At 42.1% G+C, this 15,077-nt stretch overlaps 1 protein-coding gene across 1 annotated transcript in view; it reads left to right on the forward strand.

The window, feature by feature from the left end:
• Positions 1-9,567: 9,567 nt before the first annotated feature.
• Positions 9,568-15,077, forward strand: part of Vgll1 (vestigial like family member 1) — a 17,583-nt gene continuing 12,073 nt past the window's right edge. Inside the window, exon 1 of the mRNA XM_008840712.3 lies at positions 9,568-9,788. Within this exon, the coding sequence (XP_008838934.2) occupies positions 9,575-9,788 (214 nt within the window). The 5' untranslated portion in view covers positions 9,568-9,574. The remainder of the gene's footprint in view (positions 9,789-15,077) is intronic.

Here is a 15,077-nt window from a genome sequence, read left to right on the forward strand (position 1 = left end):
TGCTGCCAAAACTGGATGTCAACCCGCTGAAGAATGAAACTAGATCCTTATATTTCACCTTGCAAAAAAGTCAACTCCAAATGAATCAAAGACCTCAATGTGAAGCCTAAAACTCTAAAACTTTTAGAAGAAAACACGCAATACCTTACAAGATATAGGTATAGGAAAGGACTTTATAAATTGGATATCAGTTGCTCAAGAATCAAGGTCAATAATCAACAAATGGGACCTCATTAAACTGAAAAGCCTCCATACATAAAAAGAAATGACCAAAGAAGTGAAGATAAAACTCACAGAGTGGGAGAAAATCTTCAGCAGTGACACATCTGGCAGAGGTTTAAAATCCAGAATATATAAAAACTGAAAAAAAAACCCAAAACAAAAAACAAAAACAAAAACTCACTAAAGAATCAAGAAACAAAATGACTCAATTAAAAGATGGGCTATAGATGTGAACATAGAGCTCTCAAAAGAAGAAATAAAGATGACTAAGGTGTCCGACATCCTCAGTAATCAGGGAAATGCAAATTTAAACCAGTTTAAGATTTCATCTTATCCCAGTCAAACTGGCTTAGATCAAAAGAAGAAATGATACCAAATACTGGTGAGGATGTGGGGAAATGGGAATGCTCATTCACTGCTGGTGGGATTGCAAACTCATGGAACCATGTGGAAAGCAATGTGGAGAACTTTTTTTTGTAAATTTTCTATTAAATTTTTGTATTTCTATTAAATTTTTGTATTTCATACAGAACATCTTAATCAATCTTTTTATTGAATTTTTGTGTATTTCATACAAAAAATCATCTTTATGACCCCTTCCCCTTTGGCACCCTCCCCAGAGTTCCCCTACTGGAGTTCATACCTTCTGTTATTTATGTTAAGGCCTATCATTTAAGGTTAGATGTACATCAGTGCAGGTTCATCCACTGGGATCTGGTCAGTCTATCAAGAATCCCTCCCTTTAAAAAGATTAGCTCATTCTCACCCAGCAATAATCAGCTGCCAATAATTCTTCAACTAATATTGGGGCTTGCTGTTCGTTTCCACAGTTCTATGCTGGGTTTTTGTTTGATTAAGTTTGCATGGGTCTTGTGCATGCTGACACCATTGCTGTAGGTTCATATGAGAAGAGTCCCAGGAGCCTGTAGACTATTTCCATATGGTCATGCACCTCATCCCTGGCTTTTACAATCTTTCTGCTCCCTCTTCTGCAATGATCCCTGAGCCCTGGGTGGGTGGAATTTAATATAGAATTCCTGCCCAAGGACCCACATTCTACAGACTCTTATTCTCTGCGTTTTGGCCATTTGTGACCTTTTGCATTCCTGGCACTGTATTGCTTGAGGGAGTTTCATTGATGAGAATTGAGTGATGCATTAGTGTTCTTTTCATCCCTTGTTCTATGTTCCATGAGCCTTAGGTGTAGCGGTTGCATCCTAGATGTGCCACTTAAGCTTGGGCAATTCACAGACAATATCTGTGTGTGACCAGTTGTGAAACTCTGTAACCATTTCTGTCTCTTGAAAAAGATGCTTCTTTGATGGGTGGTGACTGAGATACTTGTCTATAGATTTAAGGATCCATATTATATTTGTCTAGGGATGTGACAGTCTTGGAGTTTTCTCTAAGATATATGACCTCTCCATCTATGTTTATTTGGCTAGGTCTATAGTATTACCACATGTCCTCCCATTGAGTGGGCTTTAAGTCCAGTTAGGTAGCTGTTTATTACCTCCAAGATAAAACTGCCACTACTACACAAGTGTCAGTTTCTGTGCTGGTCATTGATGTGGTTTTTAGGCCTTGAAGCTGGGGTTGGACAATTGTGAACATCTTAATCAGTCTTAATCATCTTTACACCCCCTTCCCTATGGACCCCCCTCCCATAGACCCACCACTAGAATTTATACATTCTGTCATTTGTGTTAGAGTTCCCAGATGTCCCTCAGTACAAGTTCATCCACAATCTAGAGTCCCTCCCTTTAAGAAGATCAGCGCTTCCTCACTCAGCAGTAATCAGCTGCCGTTAATTCTTCAACTAAAATTGGGGCTTGTTGCCCATTTCCACAGTTCTATGCAGGGGTTTTGTCTGCTTGACTTTGCATATGTTTTCTTCATTTTGACACCATTGCTGTAATCTTATATGAGCAAGGTCCCAGGTAGCTTGTAGGACTCTGTTTCCATATGGTCATGCACCTGCTCCCTAGACTTTACAATCTTTCTGCCCTCTCTTCTGAAATGGTCCCTGAGCCCTGGGTGGGTGGAGTTTAATATAGGAATCCTGTCCAAGGATCCACATTCTATGGACTCTTACTCTCTATGCTTTGACCATTTGTGACCTTTTGTGTTTCTGGCCCTCTGTTGCATGAGGGAGCTTCATTAATGAGAACTGAGAGAGTCATTAGTGTCATTAGTGTCCTCTTTACCCCTTGTTTTATGTTCTGTAAGCCTTAGATATAGAGGTTACATTGTAGATGTACCACTTAGGCTTGGCCAATTCGCAGACAATCTCCATGTATGACCAGTTGTGGAACTCTATAATAATATTCATTTGTTGCAAAATAAGCTTTGATTTACAGACATATATCCCAGTCACCACTTTGATAAGTGGTAATAATATTTATCTGTTGCAAAATAAGCTTTGATTTACAGACATGTATCCCAGTCACCACTTTGATGAGTGGTGACTGGGATACATGTCTGTAAATATAAGGATTCCTATTTTGCACATAATAAGACATTACATTTGTCTAGGGATGTGGCAACCTTGGATTTTTCACTAAGATCTATGATCTCTCCACCCAGGTGTATTTGGCTATGTTTGAAATACCATACATGAGTTTCCTCCCACTAAGTGGGCTTTAAGTTTAATTATGTAGCTGTTGATTACCCCCAAGATAAAAGCACCACTATTGCATCAATGTCATTTACTGTGCCAGTCATTGACGTGAGGTGGGATTGGACCATTGATTGATGTTCTCCCTTTGCAGCTTGCATAGAGCTCTCCAAAGCTATGAGAGCTAGCCTTCAGGGGAAGTGACCTCCAGGTCAGTTCCAGCTCCACTGCTCCAAATCCTGTGTCCGAAGTATGTCCTGTCTTCAGCAAACTCAAAGGCCTTAGTGTGACTGGTAAGGGCCTATGTAATCTTGTCCCTCCTCCCTCACACCTCTGCTGCTCCTGTCAAGCCACACTGTCTCCCCAGTGATCTGTGGGCAGACAAAGCATGATCTTACTGTTAGGAACTGATGTTCATCAGGGATCAGGAAAACAGTGATCCACATGGTTTTTTTCCCCTTAGGGTTCTACTGAAATTTCACCTTATTGGAAAGTCCTTTCTTCACCCCCCTCTGTGAATGAACACTCCACTCCAGCATTCCTAATTCATGTATTTAGTTAATTTCTCTTCACAGTACTTATCACATCTAGTGTTATTAATATTATATATAAATTCAAAAGAAAGCAACAATTTGGTGCATTTTAGTCAATAAAGAATAAAAATTGCCAAATAGTGCTTGGCACATAGTAGATGTTCAGAAACATTTGTTGAATTAATGTCAAAATAGAGAAAGCAGAGCTATTATAGTTTGGATCTTAAGTGTCTTCCCAAAGCTATGTGTTAAAGCCTTGGCCTCTAGTCTATGGTACGGCACAGTTCAGAGATGGTAGAACTTTGAGGAGGTAGAGCCCATTAGAAAGAGGTCAGATCATTGAAGACATGCCCTCAAAGGGGATATTGAGACCCAGTAACTTATTCTCTGTTTAGTTCTTGGCCACCATGAAGCGAGGCCCCTCTTCTGACATGTACTCCCTGCTTGTGATGGTCTGCTCCATCACGGGCCCAAAGTGATACAGCCAAGTGACCAGAAAGTGTAAGGTAATAGAAGTCTTTCATTTTTCTAAGTTGGTTTTCTTAGGCATTTTATCACAGCCATAGAAAACTGCTTAACACAGGAACAAAGAATGTTGCCAAAGTTTGAGACTAAAGGATGGTGCCACTTACTGAGATAATGCTGAAGACTTTTTCAAAATGAGGATGGAGTCTCCCTCCAAAGCTCCTACTGGAGTCCTTGAATTGCTTTACCCACTGTAGGCTCAGAGAAGTCTTCATTGCCTCTGTAGCCCGTTGAAGCCTGTTGAAAGTCTAGAATTGAGTCTCCTTAGTCTTCCTAAGGAGAGAGAGGGAGAAACTAAAAATAAAAAACAACCTAAATGAGCATTCAGTTCCTGAGATTTGATGTGACATCAGTTTGATGTAACTATCACAACAATGTTTTAGATGTAACTGACTCTGTGTACAGAGGTTTAGGGCTAACAATTAGCTTCCAGTAAGGAGACAATATCACAACGTACTTTTTAATGAAAAAATGAAGAAATGAAAAATAGCTATCCCTTTTCCTCATTCCTGCAGGTGCCCAACCAGGTTGACTCGCTGGAGTGCATTTTCTGCATTCTTAATAGATAGCAAGCAGGAAACGCCTTGCACAGCTCCAGCTAGAGGAGTAGAAAGCCGCCAAGGGAGGGTACAAAGCCCTAGCTCTTGTTTCCAGAATCACTGAGCTGCTTTAAAACAGGAGGATTTTGCTGTCTCAGGTAATTGTCCAGAATTAAGGTAAGAGAAACAGGGAACTTGGGAGCAGGAAAAGGGATGGAAATTCACCTGGGAAGGAATTGTAGGGCATCATATGCTATGCTCAGTGAGATACAATCTGGTCTTTTGGGAGCTTTTTCTCCAACTGATCATCGTGACAACTACCCCCACTGCCTCCACACCCGACCTCAGCACTTGATGTATTTTGCGGAAGTGTATAGCCTCTGTGCGGCAGACTGGAGGCCTAACTGTCGGGTTTGGATTCCTTGTTTACAGATGTTCTACAGTAGTTTGGATAATATTTCAGGGTCTACTTGGAGCCCTCCTGAGTCTTTGCTTTTGTGATTGGCATCTCCTTAGAGGCAGCTTTGAAGCATCCCTTTCTTTCAGACAGGACTGCCCCTCCCTTCATTAGTGAATGCTTGCACAAAGCTGCTTGGTTGATAAGGCATTCAAGTTTTTCATAAGGATGTAGCAAAGCTTAGCTCTTTATAGGATTAAGCCAAATGATAATTCTCAAAATACATTTCTTTTTTATAATTTATTTACTCAAGTTTTTTGAGTTGGAGGTTTCACTGTGTTGCCCAGGCTGGTCTTGATCTCCTGGGCTCAAGGGAATCCTGAGCTGGAACCATTTGGGTATGCCACAACACCCAGTATAACTCTCAGGATTTAAATATGCCTCAACTACAATTTTTGTCCAATGGAGTCAAGTTCAGCCCAGAGAATTTCTTGTGGGGTGGATCCAGAGACATTTCCCTTCTCTGTGTGTATTGCTTTGTGTGAAGAAGAAGAGAGAGGCAGAGGTAGAACCTGTGGTTTATTCGGGTCTCTACTTGCACACAGTATGAGCCCTCCAAGTGAGCTGTGCTAAAACACGAGCTGTGGAATGATCACTAACCTTTGCCTTGTGCTCTCTCTTGTACCAAAGGAGACTAGAAATGTGGTTGTGGCCATGGTACCCCAAGAATCTGACCAATTCTGTGTGGCTTTGGGGGCAGTTAGCAAAGTGATATTACAGGCCCCTTCAAGCCTGAACCAAGCACAGTGGTTGCTGGCAATGTAGAGCATGAGAGGAGAGTGCTCCAAAGGTGCTATCCTGCCCCGCAGCAGGCAGTTGGAGGCTTCGGGGGAAGCCCTGGGGGAGAGGACAGAGGCTATGCTGCATTCCTTGAGGGAACTCATAGGACTGGCTCATGGCCACCTAGGGATTAGATATCAGCTCTGTTCCCACATTTGATAGATGGGGACACTGAGGATAGGAGAGGGAAAAGGACTTTTCTTCTCATCAGGTAGGCAGTAAGTTGTTGCAAGAAGCAGACAAAGGTTGGAACCAGAGAGACCTGGATCCCAACGCCAGTTTTGCCACCACCTAGTTTTATTTTACCCACTCTAAGCCCCACTTTCCTTGCTTTAAAATGGAGATAATAATGGCTGCTTTGAAAGTCATATCAACCAGAGAAGACATACGTGCACAGCTTGGCACTGAGCAGGTAGGTTCGATAAACTGTAGCTTTAAAACAGTACAGCTTTCCCAATCATCATTCCTTTATCATTCCCAACCCCTTTACTTTGGATCTCCAACTCCAAGAGGCTGAATATATTTTGTGCTTTAATCAAGGAAAAGTCCATGTATTGTGAAATAGATCTTAACTGTATAATTTGATGAGTTTTGACAAATGTAGTAACTCACCTTCATTAAGACTTGGGGAGGAAATGACTGAACATGATGGTGAATACTTGTAATCCCAGTACTCAGGAGGCTGAGGCAAGAGAAGCATGGGTTTGAGGCAAGCCTGAATTACACAGAGAAATCCTTTCATATGCTTCCACCCACAAAAAAAAAGATGCAGGATATTTCCAACACCAATGAGGTTTCCCTTTTGCCCCTACCTACTCAATCTCTGCGTCACAGGCAACCACTATTTTGACTTTTAACCCCATAGATTGTTTGTGCTTGTTTCATATAAGTGAGCCCATATAGTATGTGGCCTCTTGTATTTGGCTTTTTCATTTAAAACAATAGTTTTTGAGATTCATCTCTGTTGTGTGGATTGGTAGTTTATTGTGTTTTATTGCTGAGTAATATTCCATTGTTTGTGTCTGTCACAGGAAAGTTACTCTGGTAATAGGCATCTGTGTAGTTTCCTTTTGGGTGTGTTAGGAATAAAAGTGGTGGGGCTGGACAGATGGCTCAGCAGTTAAGAGCACTGACTGCTCTTGCAGAGGACCCGGGTTTGATTCCCAGCACCTACATGGCGGCTATGAACCGTCCTTAACTCCAGTTCCAGGGGACTCCGAAGTCCTCTTCTGACCTCCATGGCATTGCATGACATGGGTGCACTCACATACATGCAGGCAACACACTCATACACATCAAATAAAAATAATAAAATATTTTTTAAATTGCTGTGAAAGCTTATGTGTAAGTATTTGTGTGTACATAACTTTAATTTATCTTGGTTATATGTGCCTAAAAATAATGTTACTGAGTCTTCTGTTTAGACCATATTCACCTTTATAAGAAACAGATTACTTGATAAAGAGTATGTAGTATGAATACACAATGGAGTTTTATTCAGCCATTAAGAGCGAAATTATGTCATTTCCAGAAAAGTGGATGGAACTGGAGATCATCGTGTTGAGTGAAATAAGCCAGACTCAGAGTGATAAATATTGCATATTTTCTCTTACATGTGGAATAAACACACACACACACACACACACACACACACACGATATTTACGTAGAAGTCTGACTATTTGGGAAGACGAAGGTGATTAGTTGAGGTGGAGAAATAACGGGAGAAGGTGAATGCAAAGTGTGATGGCATATATGCATGGAAATGTCATGAGGAAACCCACCATTTTCTACAATGAATCCAGACTAATTTTTTAAAAGAAAAAGAAGCTACCAGTTTTTAAAAGTGGTAGCTTTACAGTTTTCAAAATAAATATGCAATGGATTCAGTTTTTAGGGAGTGTCTGGTTATACATAGCACAGGAGAAACAGAATAATGATGCTCGGCCAAAGGCATCTCTAGACAATATAATCCAGTTATGGCTGGCCTAGAATGATTCAGAAAGAAGATGGTTTTAGGGAGAGCCCCTGCTGATTGCCGTGATCCTTCCTAATATCTATAGCATAATGTTGACATTTCCAGTAGTACCAGAAAAGACTAGGCTGAAGAATTTACGCTACTCAAATCCTTCCTTTTACAAGACTAATACGAAGCCCAGAAAGCTTTGTAATTCTCCCCAAAGTTGTGTAGCTCAGGAAAAGCCCAGGCCTTCTGTCTCCTAATCTAACATGATGCCCTTATATTGTGCTTTCGCTACACTAAAGGGCTTTCAGTCATTCAGCCATTGTTTATTGAGCACCTACTTCATGGTAGGTGCTAGGGATAAGGAAATTCATAAAAGTACCCCATGATACAAAAGATCTCATAGACTAGAGGTGGAGGCAATCTATTGAACTCTAGTCATTTTTCATGGTATGCCAGATTGAATAGATGAAATTTCTATTTGGCCGGAGCACACGGCAAGTCAGAGTGTGTGGCTAAAGGTAAAGAAGCACCCCCAGGCAGGCTACTTCCCTAGTAGAGGAAGGCTACAACGTGTCCTGAGTCTGTGACAGACCCTGACCTTGGTACAAATAGAAACTCTGATTTGGAAGGACTGGCAAGGTAGGACATGCTGATGGAAATGATGCAATCCAAGTTAAAGGCAATTCAGTAAACATCTAATTGAGCATTATCTGTGTTCCAGGCCCTTCTACACACAAAGGTTGCAGGGGTAAACAGAACACACAGTCTTTTAGGCGCTTTTTTTTTTTTTTTTTTTACAAATGTCGATATGATATTTTATAATAAAATTGGGTTCTGGAGATTTCTTTTTTTATTAAGAATACATGTGTCTGAAGACTTTAATACTGGCATTGCTATAATAGCTGGTTTGGAAGATGGAGTTGGGTTCAATGCAGGATGGTCTCAGGACCAGATTAGGGCATCAGGCCTGGAAGATCTGATGTCATTTAGTCTCTTGCATGAAAGTGGTTAGGTTAGAAAGCAACACTTACTGTGCAGGCTGAAATTATCCAGCACAAGCTAGGTTGCTTGGCTAAGCTTGCCAGGGAAGCTGTGCCTCAGGTAGCTCTCTGCTGACCTTGGCTCATGAGTTTGGGAGGACTGCACTTCTCTACAGGGCAGGTCCCTCTGCTGTTTGGCCTCAGTGCTCTGCCACAGCCTCTCCTGGTGATTTTCTAGTTGTGCTGCTTGATGATTCTCTTTTACAAAGTAAGGCCACTATTAGGACTCAGAAGAGCTTAAGCATGTCATTTCCTGAGCCCTGGTTAGACTGGACTTTTAGTGCCAGATGATACTCAGACCAATCCAACATTGCTGTTGTTGTCCAAGAACTTGGGGATCCAATGAAAGCCTGTACTTGGTAGAAGAAAGCATGTGGGCAACATGACCAAAGTACATTATATACATGTGCTAAAATGTCCTTGTGAAACCTATTAGTATGTACAGTTATTTTTTTTTAATGAGCTAAACGGGTCTGGTGGTACATGCCTTTAATCCCAGCACTCAGAGGCAGAGGCAGGAGATCTCCATGATATCGAGGCCATCCTGGTGTACAAGCCTGCTGGGGTTACAAGGAGACCCTGTCTCAAAAAAGAAAAAAAGAAAAAAGAAAAGAAAGAAAGAAAGAAAAAAAAAGAAACAAAAGCTGGGAATGGTGGTGTGCGCCTTTAATCCCAGCACTTAGGAGGCAGAAGCAGGCAGATCTCTCTGAGTTTGAGGTTAGCCAGGGTTACAGAGTGAGACCTTGTCTAAAATAATACCCAAAAATAAAAAAGAAGAAATAAATGAAAGGAAAAAAAAGAAAAGAAAATGTCATTTGTCCAAATTGCAACCAACTCACTTGAGAAAATAGTGCCAGTGATACTTTGCATTTGGTTTGCAGCTTTTGTTACTTACAATGGAAGAAATGAAAAAGACTGCTGTCCGGCTGCCCAGAACTAGGCAGAAACCGATAAAAACTGAATGGAATGCCCGGTGCGTCCTTTTCACCTATTTCCAAGGGGACATCAGCAGCGTAGTGGATGAGCACTTCTCCAGAGCTCTGAGCAACCTTAAGAGGCCCCAGGGATTGAGCTCCTCAAGCCATAGTGAAGATATGGTCCTCAGGAATGGTGAGTATGTTGGGAGGGAGGAGACTTTCACTGAAAGATCAGTTCTTTAATGTACTAGATGCTGCCGGACATCCACATATCTGGAAAAGGCAAGTCACACTGCCTAATGAGAAGTTTAATCAAATTAGCTCACTATGTGATTACTTCTTAGACTATGTTAATGCTTAGTTTCCTGCTCAGCACAAAATAAGAGCTCTACAACTGTTAACTATGGTTAGTATTATCAGTACTATTATTACTATTGGCCTGGGGGCATGGCAAAAGATTCATGATAAGATAAAGGATGTCCCATGCTGATGCTCCCAGTCTACTGCCAACCAATAGTGGATGATCTGGTGAGCAAGGGCAGAGCCAGAGGGAGGTCTATGAGGATTCTTGCTATATCCCTCTCTCACCCCAAAGTCAGGGGCGTCTGTTGGTCAAGAAAGCTATGTCATAATGTGTGATTAAAATACTCAGGTTTGGGGAAAGCCATGCACATGAGACTGGGGTCACAGTATGTCTTCCATGAACCTTAGTTTTGTCTTCTTGGTCCCCCTTCTCCATAAACTATTATAAATGACAATTTATAATTGCATAGATATAAAGATGAATATAATCCAGAGTGGATTCACTTTTCATATATATAGTATATTCTTCCTTTGAAGAATAAAATAAAACTTTGTGGGTTCCTAAACGTATTCATGGAACCTAAGCACTGTGCTTCCAATGCCTGATGGAGTCAGGTAATATGACTTCCTCTTACGTTTTTGGCATGTGTACATAGGCTGGGGGCTAGATGATTTTAAGAGCTCAACATTGCTGTTGTCAAGCCCATATATGAATTTCTTGTTTCTTTGGAGGATCTGTGGGTTTCTAAGTGGGGGGTTTTATGCATAGCAGATGTAAAGCCTCGGTCTGTGGGCAAAGACATTTCTATGCAGACACCATCATCCTGTTTTTGCTCTTTGGGTGCAGAAAAGCATCAGTGTGTATCTGATGTGCTGACCATAGCAGAATTTACCTCTTTCCTAGAAGTTACTTTTCCAGGCAAGTGATGATTTTCTCACAGAATCTTGGGGGTTAGAATCATGTGGAAGAGCACATGGCAGCAGGCAGGTACTCAGTCTGTTAATTGCTGTCTTCCAAGTACTTAGCACAATACACGACTCATGGAAGTCACTCAGTAAATACTGCTTGATGAATGACTGTAAGGTGGGAGCATAAGGAGGAGGAGGAGGAGGAGAATTCAAAGTCATCTTTATCTATATATTGAGTTTGAGTCCACCTTGGGGGTATTCAATTTGAGTCTACCCTGGGGTTACATGAGACCCTGTCTCAGAAAGAAAGAAAGAAAGAAAGAAAGAAAGAAAGAAAGAAAGAAAGAAAGGAGGAGAGAGAAGGAAGGAAAGAAGGAAGGAAGGAAAGAAAGAAAGAAAGAAAGAGAAAGAAAGAAAGAAAGAAAGAAAGAAAGAAAAAGAAAGAGAGAAAAGAGACTTTGGCTTTTGGTCCAGGGTCAAGGGCCCACAGCTGTTGATTGCCTTCTTGTTGACAGAATTCCAAGGCGATGCAGAGCATCACATAGCAAGGGACCAGAGGAAGATGAGTGTTCTCTGGGTCTTCTCCTTCCCGTAAAGCCACCAGTACTTTAATCATAGGGGCCCAATCCTGATGACCTTATCTAACCCTTAATCATCTCCCAGTGATCCCTTCTGGAGACACCACAGTCCAGCAACATTCTGACCCTCTTAATATATCATGAGGGAGATTAAGCTCCAATAATTGCAGTTTCAGAGGTGATAGATAAATTGCATAGAAACTATAGATAGGGTCTCCATAGTATGGGGATACTGTGTGATGTGCAGCCTTAGGAGCAAGCAGCCTGGGAGAGATGGCTTAACCACTGAGGTTAAGAGCACTGACTGCTCTTGCAGAGGACCTGGGTTCGGTTTACCAGCACCCAAATGGCAGCTAGCAACCATCTATAACTTCAGTTCCAGGGAAATGTGATCCCCTCTTCTGACCTCTGCGGCATTGCATGACACAGGTGCACTCACATACATGCAGGTAATACACTCGTACACATAAAATTAAAATAAATAAAATATTTAAAAAAACTTTTTAAAAGAAGCAGGCAGCCTGGTGACAGGCAACTCTATTAGTCTCTGAGAGTGCAGTCTCCAGCCATATCACTTAATCTGCCTATGCCTGTTTCTTTGCTGCTAAAATTGAGTATTCTTGAGCTACAGGGTGGTGTCTTTGGAGAGTGAGATAATGCATGCCAAATGGCAAATACCAAGTGCTAAGTTTGTAGGGGTGGTGACAAAATCTGGCATGTGATTTTTGCATGACTAGTATGGATATGAGGGCCTGCATCCAAAACATTAGGATCAGAGGCTGGAGAGATGGCTCAGCAGTAAGAGCACTGTCTGCCCTTGCAGAGGACCTGGGTTTGGTTCCTAGCACCCACATGGTAGATCACAACCATCTATAATTCCAGTTCTACTGAATCTGATCTCCCTTCTTGCTTCCGTGGGCACCAGACATGTGTGTGGTACACAGACATGCATGCAGGCAAAACAGCCATATATACAAAAATAAAAATAAATATATCTTTTGAAAAATAAAAATCAGAGAACAGCAGGCCTCTCCCATGAGCCTTTGCCATGTGGTTGTTCTAGTGTTTTCTTGGTCTTCTGACCTTGCCCTGTATGAATCTGGGGAGCTACTGCCCACTAGGGGAACTTAGACATAGCTCTGCTTCTTGAGCAAGGCAGCTTTCATTGGCTAAAGAGAGAGGAATCTTTCTTCTCCACTTGGCTTTTTGATTATTGAGTTTTCCCTGTGACAATCTCACAGTCCCCTTAACTGTGCAAGCATATGTTGTCTCCCTTGGTGGTATGGGCTAGGCAAATATTTTGTCAGCTGATTGAGCAACTGAAGGAAAGGCTGTCTCCATCAAGGCCTCTCCTATCACAGCTCAGAGCCAGGTTTCTCCCAAGCTGTGTTGCCTCAAGGGAGGGCCTCAAGAAAGAAGACCAGGCCTGTAGAGCTTCTCACTGGAGGTGTTATATAGGACACACAGACAGCATCAAACATGGTGGGAATCTGTGAAGTGGCCTTTCATTACTGACTGCTGGTTAGCATCCTCTTAACCCTTTTCAGGCCAGTCCTTGGCTGTGCAGCCCCGGCTCAGCTAGGCAGAGGAGAACAGGCTCCCCATTCACAAGCACCCATCGAAGATTTGCCCACATTCTAAGGGCACTCTGTCAAGCTAAATATGCAAAGCTCAAACATAGAGAGACCTGTATGGTAGAAAATGCCACTAACTTTCCTGGCTTCTTTCCCCAAACTGAAGGGTTTTTTTTTCTTTTAAAAAATTATATGTGTATAATTTGCAATGGCTGTACTCTGGAAAAGAAAAAATGCTGAAGAGATCTTTGAGTTATCTCTTCTTTTAAAGGGCATTGGGGGACGTCAGAGTTAGTATCTGGGGAAGCGTCAATAACTGCATTTTTGGGGTGTATGGTCCTCGTGCATGCCTTAACCATGTGCTTCCTGTACCCCTCCCCCTAGCCCCAGTCCCAGTAACATGCTGAAGGGTTTCTAAGAGAAGTTGAGGGGAGCCGACCTGAGCAAGCAGAAGTCCTCGCCAGCCATTCCTAAAGACTTTCCTATCTGCAACGTTTAGTGGGACAGGAAAGAAACCTTGTTCTTTTCCAGTGTGAATAGCTGGAGTCCTGCTAGCTGGTTATGGCCTTCATGGGTACTGAAAACTTTGTGCCTTCTTTTCCAGTAAAGGAATCAGACGCTGCAGTGAAATGATAACATTTATTACACTCGTCAAAATGGACTACAGTTTAGACAATTCAAAGACAATCAAACCAGATTGAAAGTGGTAGCACACACCTACAGTCCCAGCACTTGGGAGACTAAGCCAGAGGATGCAAGTTTGAGATCAGTATAGGTTACATAGTGATAACTTTTTTTTTTAAAGCAGGGCATGGTGGTGCCTGCCTTTAACCCCAGCACTCAGGAGGCAGAGGCAGATGGATCTCTGTGTGTTCAAGTCTGGCTTACATAGTGAGTTCTATGTCAGCCAGGGCCACATGGTGAGACTCTGTCTTAAAAAGAAAGAAAAAAAGATAAGCAAAGAAAATTTATGATGCTTACCTTTAGGGGGTGATAGTAATGGGGAGAGCCCCTGAGAGGGCCTTCTGACATAGTAAGTCATGTTTTGTTACTGAGCCTGGACGCTCACTACCCAGTTTTTGAACTTCTGCCAGCTGCATGTTTATATTTGTGCATTTTTCTGTATGTTATAGCTATATTTACAAAACTACTTTACAATGGCTATGGCTAGCATCATTTTACAGAAGAGGAACCCGAAACCCAATAAAGTAAGGGCTAATGGGTCACGTAGCCAGTGAGTGACAAAGAATCTTAGGCCTATTGGACTTCAGAACCAGTCTCATGTCTCCACTGTCCTGCCTTTGTAAACCCTTACAACAACCCAGCTGGAAGATTAACCCCAAAAGGACTACAGCTAATGACACTTGTGATGGCCAACAGTGAGAACAATGTCCTCTGTGTTAGGCTGTTTGCTGGGATCTGTCACAGGGCTTAAGACTCTTTTGCGGGGGATGCTTTTTGAGACAGGGCTTCCCTGTAGCCACAGCTGGCCTGGAACTCACTATGTAGATCAGGCTGGCCTTGATCTCAAAGAGTTCCATCTGCCTCTGTCTCCTGAGTGCTGAGATTATAAGAGTGTGACACCACAACACCATGCTAGGCCACAGGGCTTATCTTAATCTTCATACCAACCATGCTGATTATTCTCACTGTGCCCATATTTTTGGTGAGGAAACTGAGGTTGACAGTCAAGTAACTTGTCCAGTATTCTACCAGATAAGATTCTCAGTATAGAGCTGTCAGCCACTCAACTTGCAAGATACCAGCCCACACTCTGTATTTGAACTCCAGTTTCAGTTGAGAAGAGGAACCTGGATATCTATCAAAAGACTAGGTACCCTGGAGAAGTGACTTTGAAAGATGTTGTGGGACTGAGTAGGTCTCCTCAGTGTCCTAAAACAGGACTGTCTTCTAAGCTGTTGTTCTTCTGATTGTGGTGTGATTTTGTCCTTAGTTACTTCAAACACCATCTTTTTGTGTGAAATATGGAAGGAAAAGGCCACCAGGCAGAGAGAGAATAATCAATGTGTGCAAACTGATCAGGCCCAAAGTGGGACTTCCCTAGTGTACGATCTCTCTCTCTCTCTCTCTCTCTCTCTCTCTCTCTCTCTCTCTCTC

This window comes from Nannospalax galili, unplaced genomic scaffold, assembly GCF_000622305.1.
Source record: "Nannospalax galili isolate Female #2095 unplaced genomic scaffold, S.galili_v1.0 scaffold901, whole genome shotgun sequence".
In the NCBI taxonomy this organism is placed as follows: Eukaryota; Metazoa; Chordata; class Mammalia; order Rodentia; family Spalacidae; genus Nannospalax; species Nannospalax galili.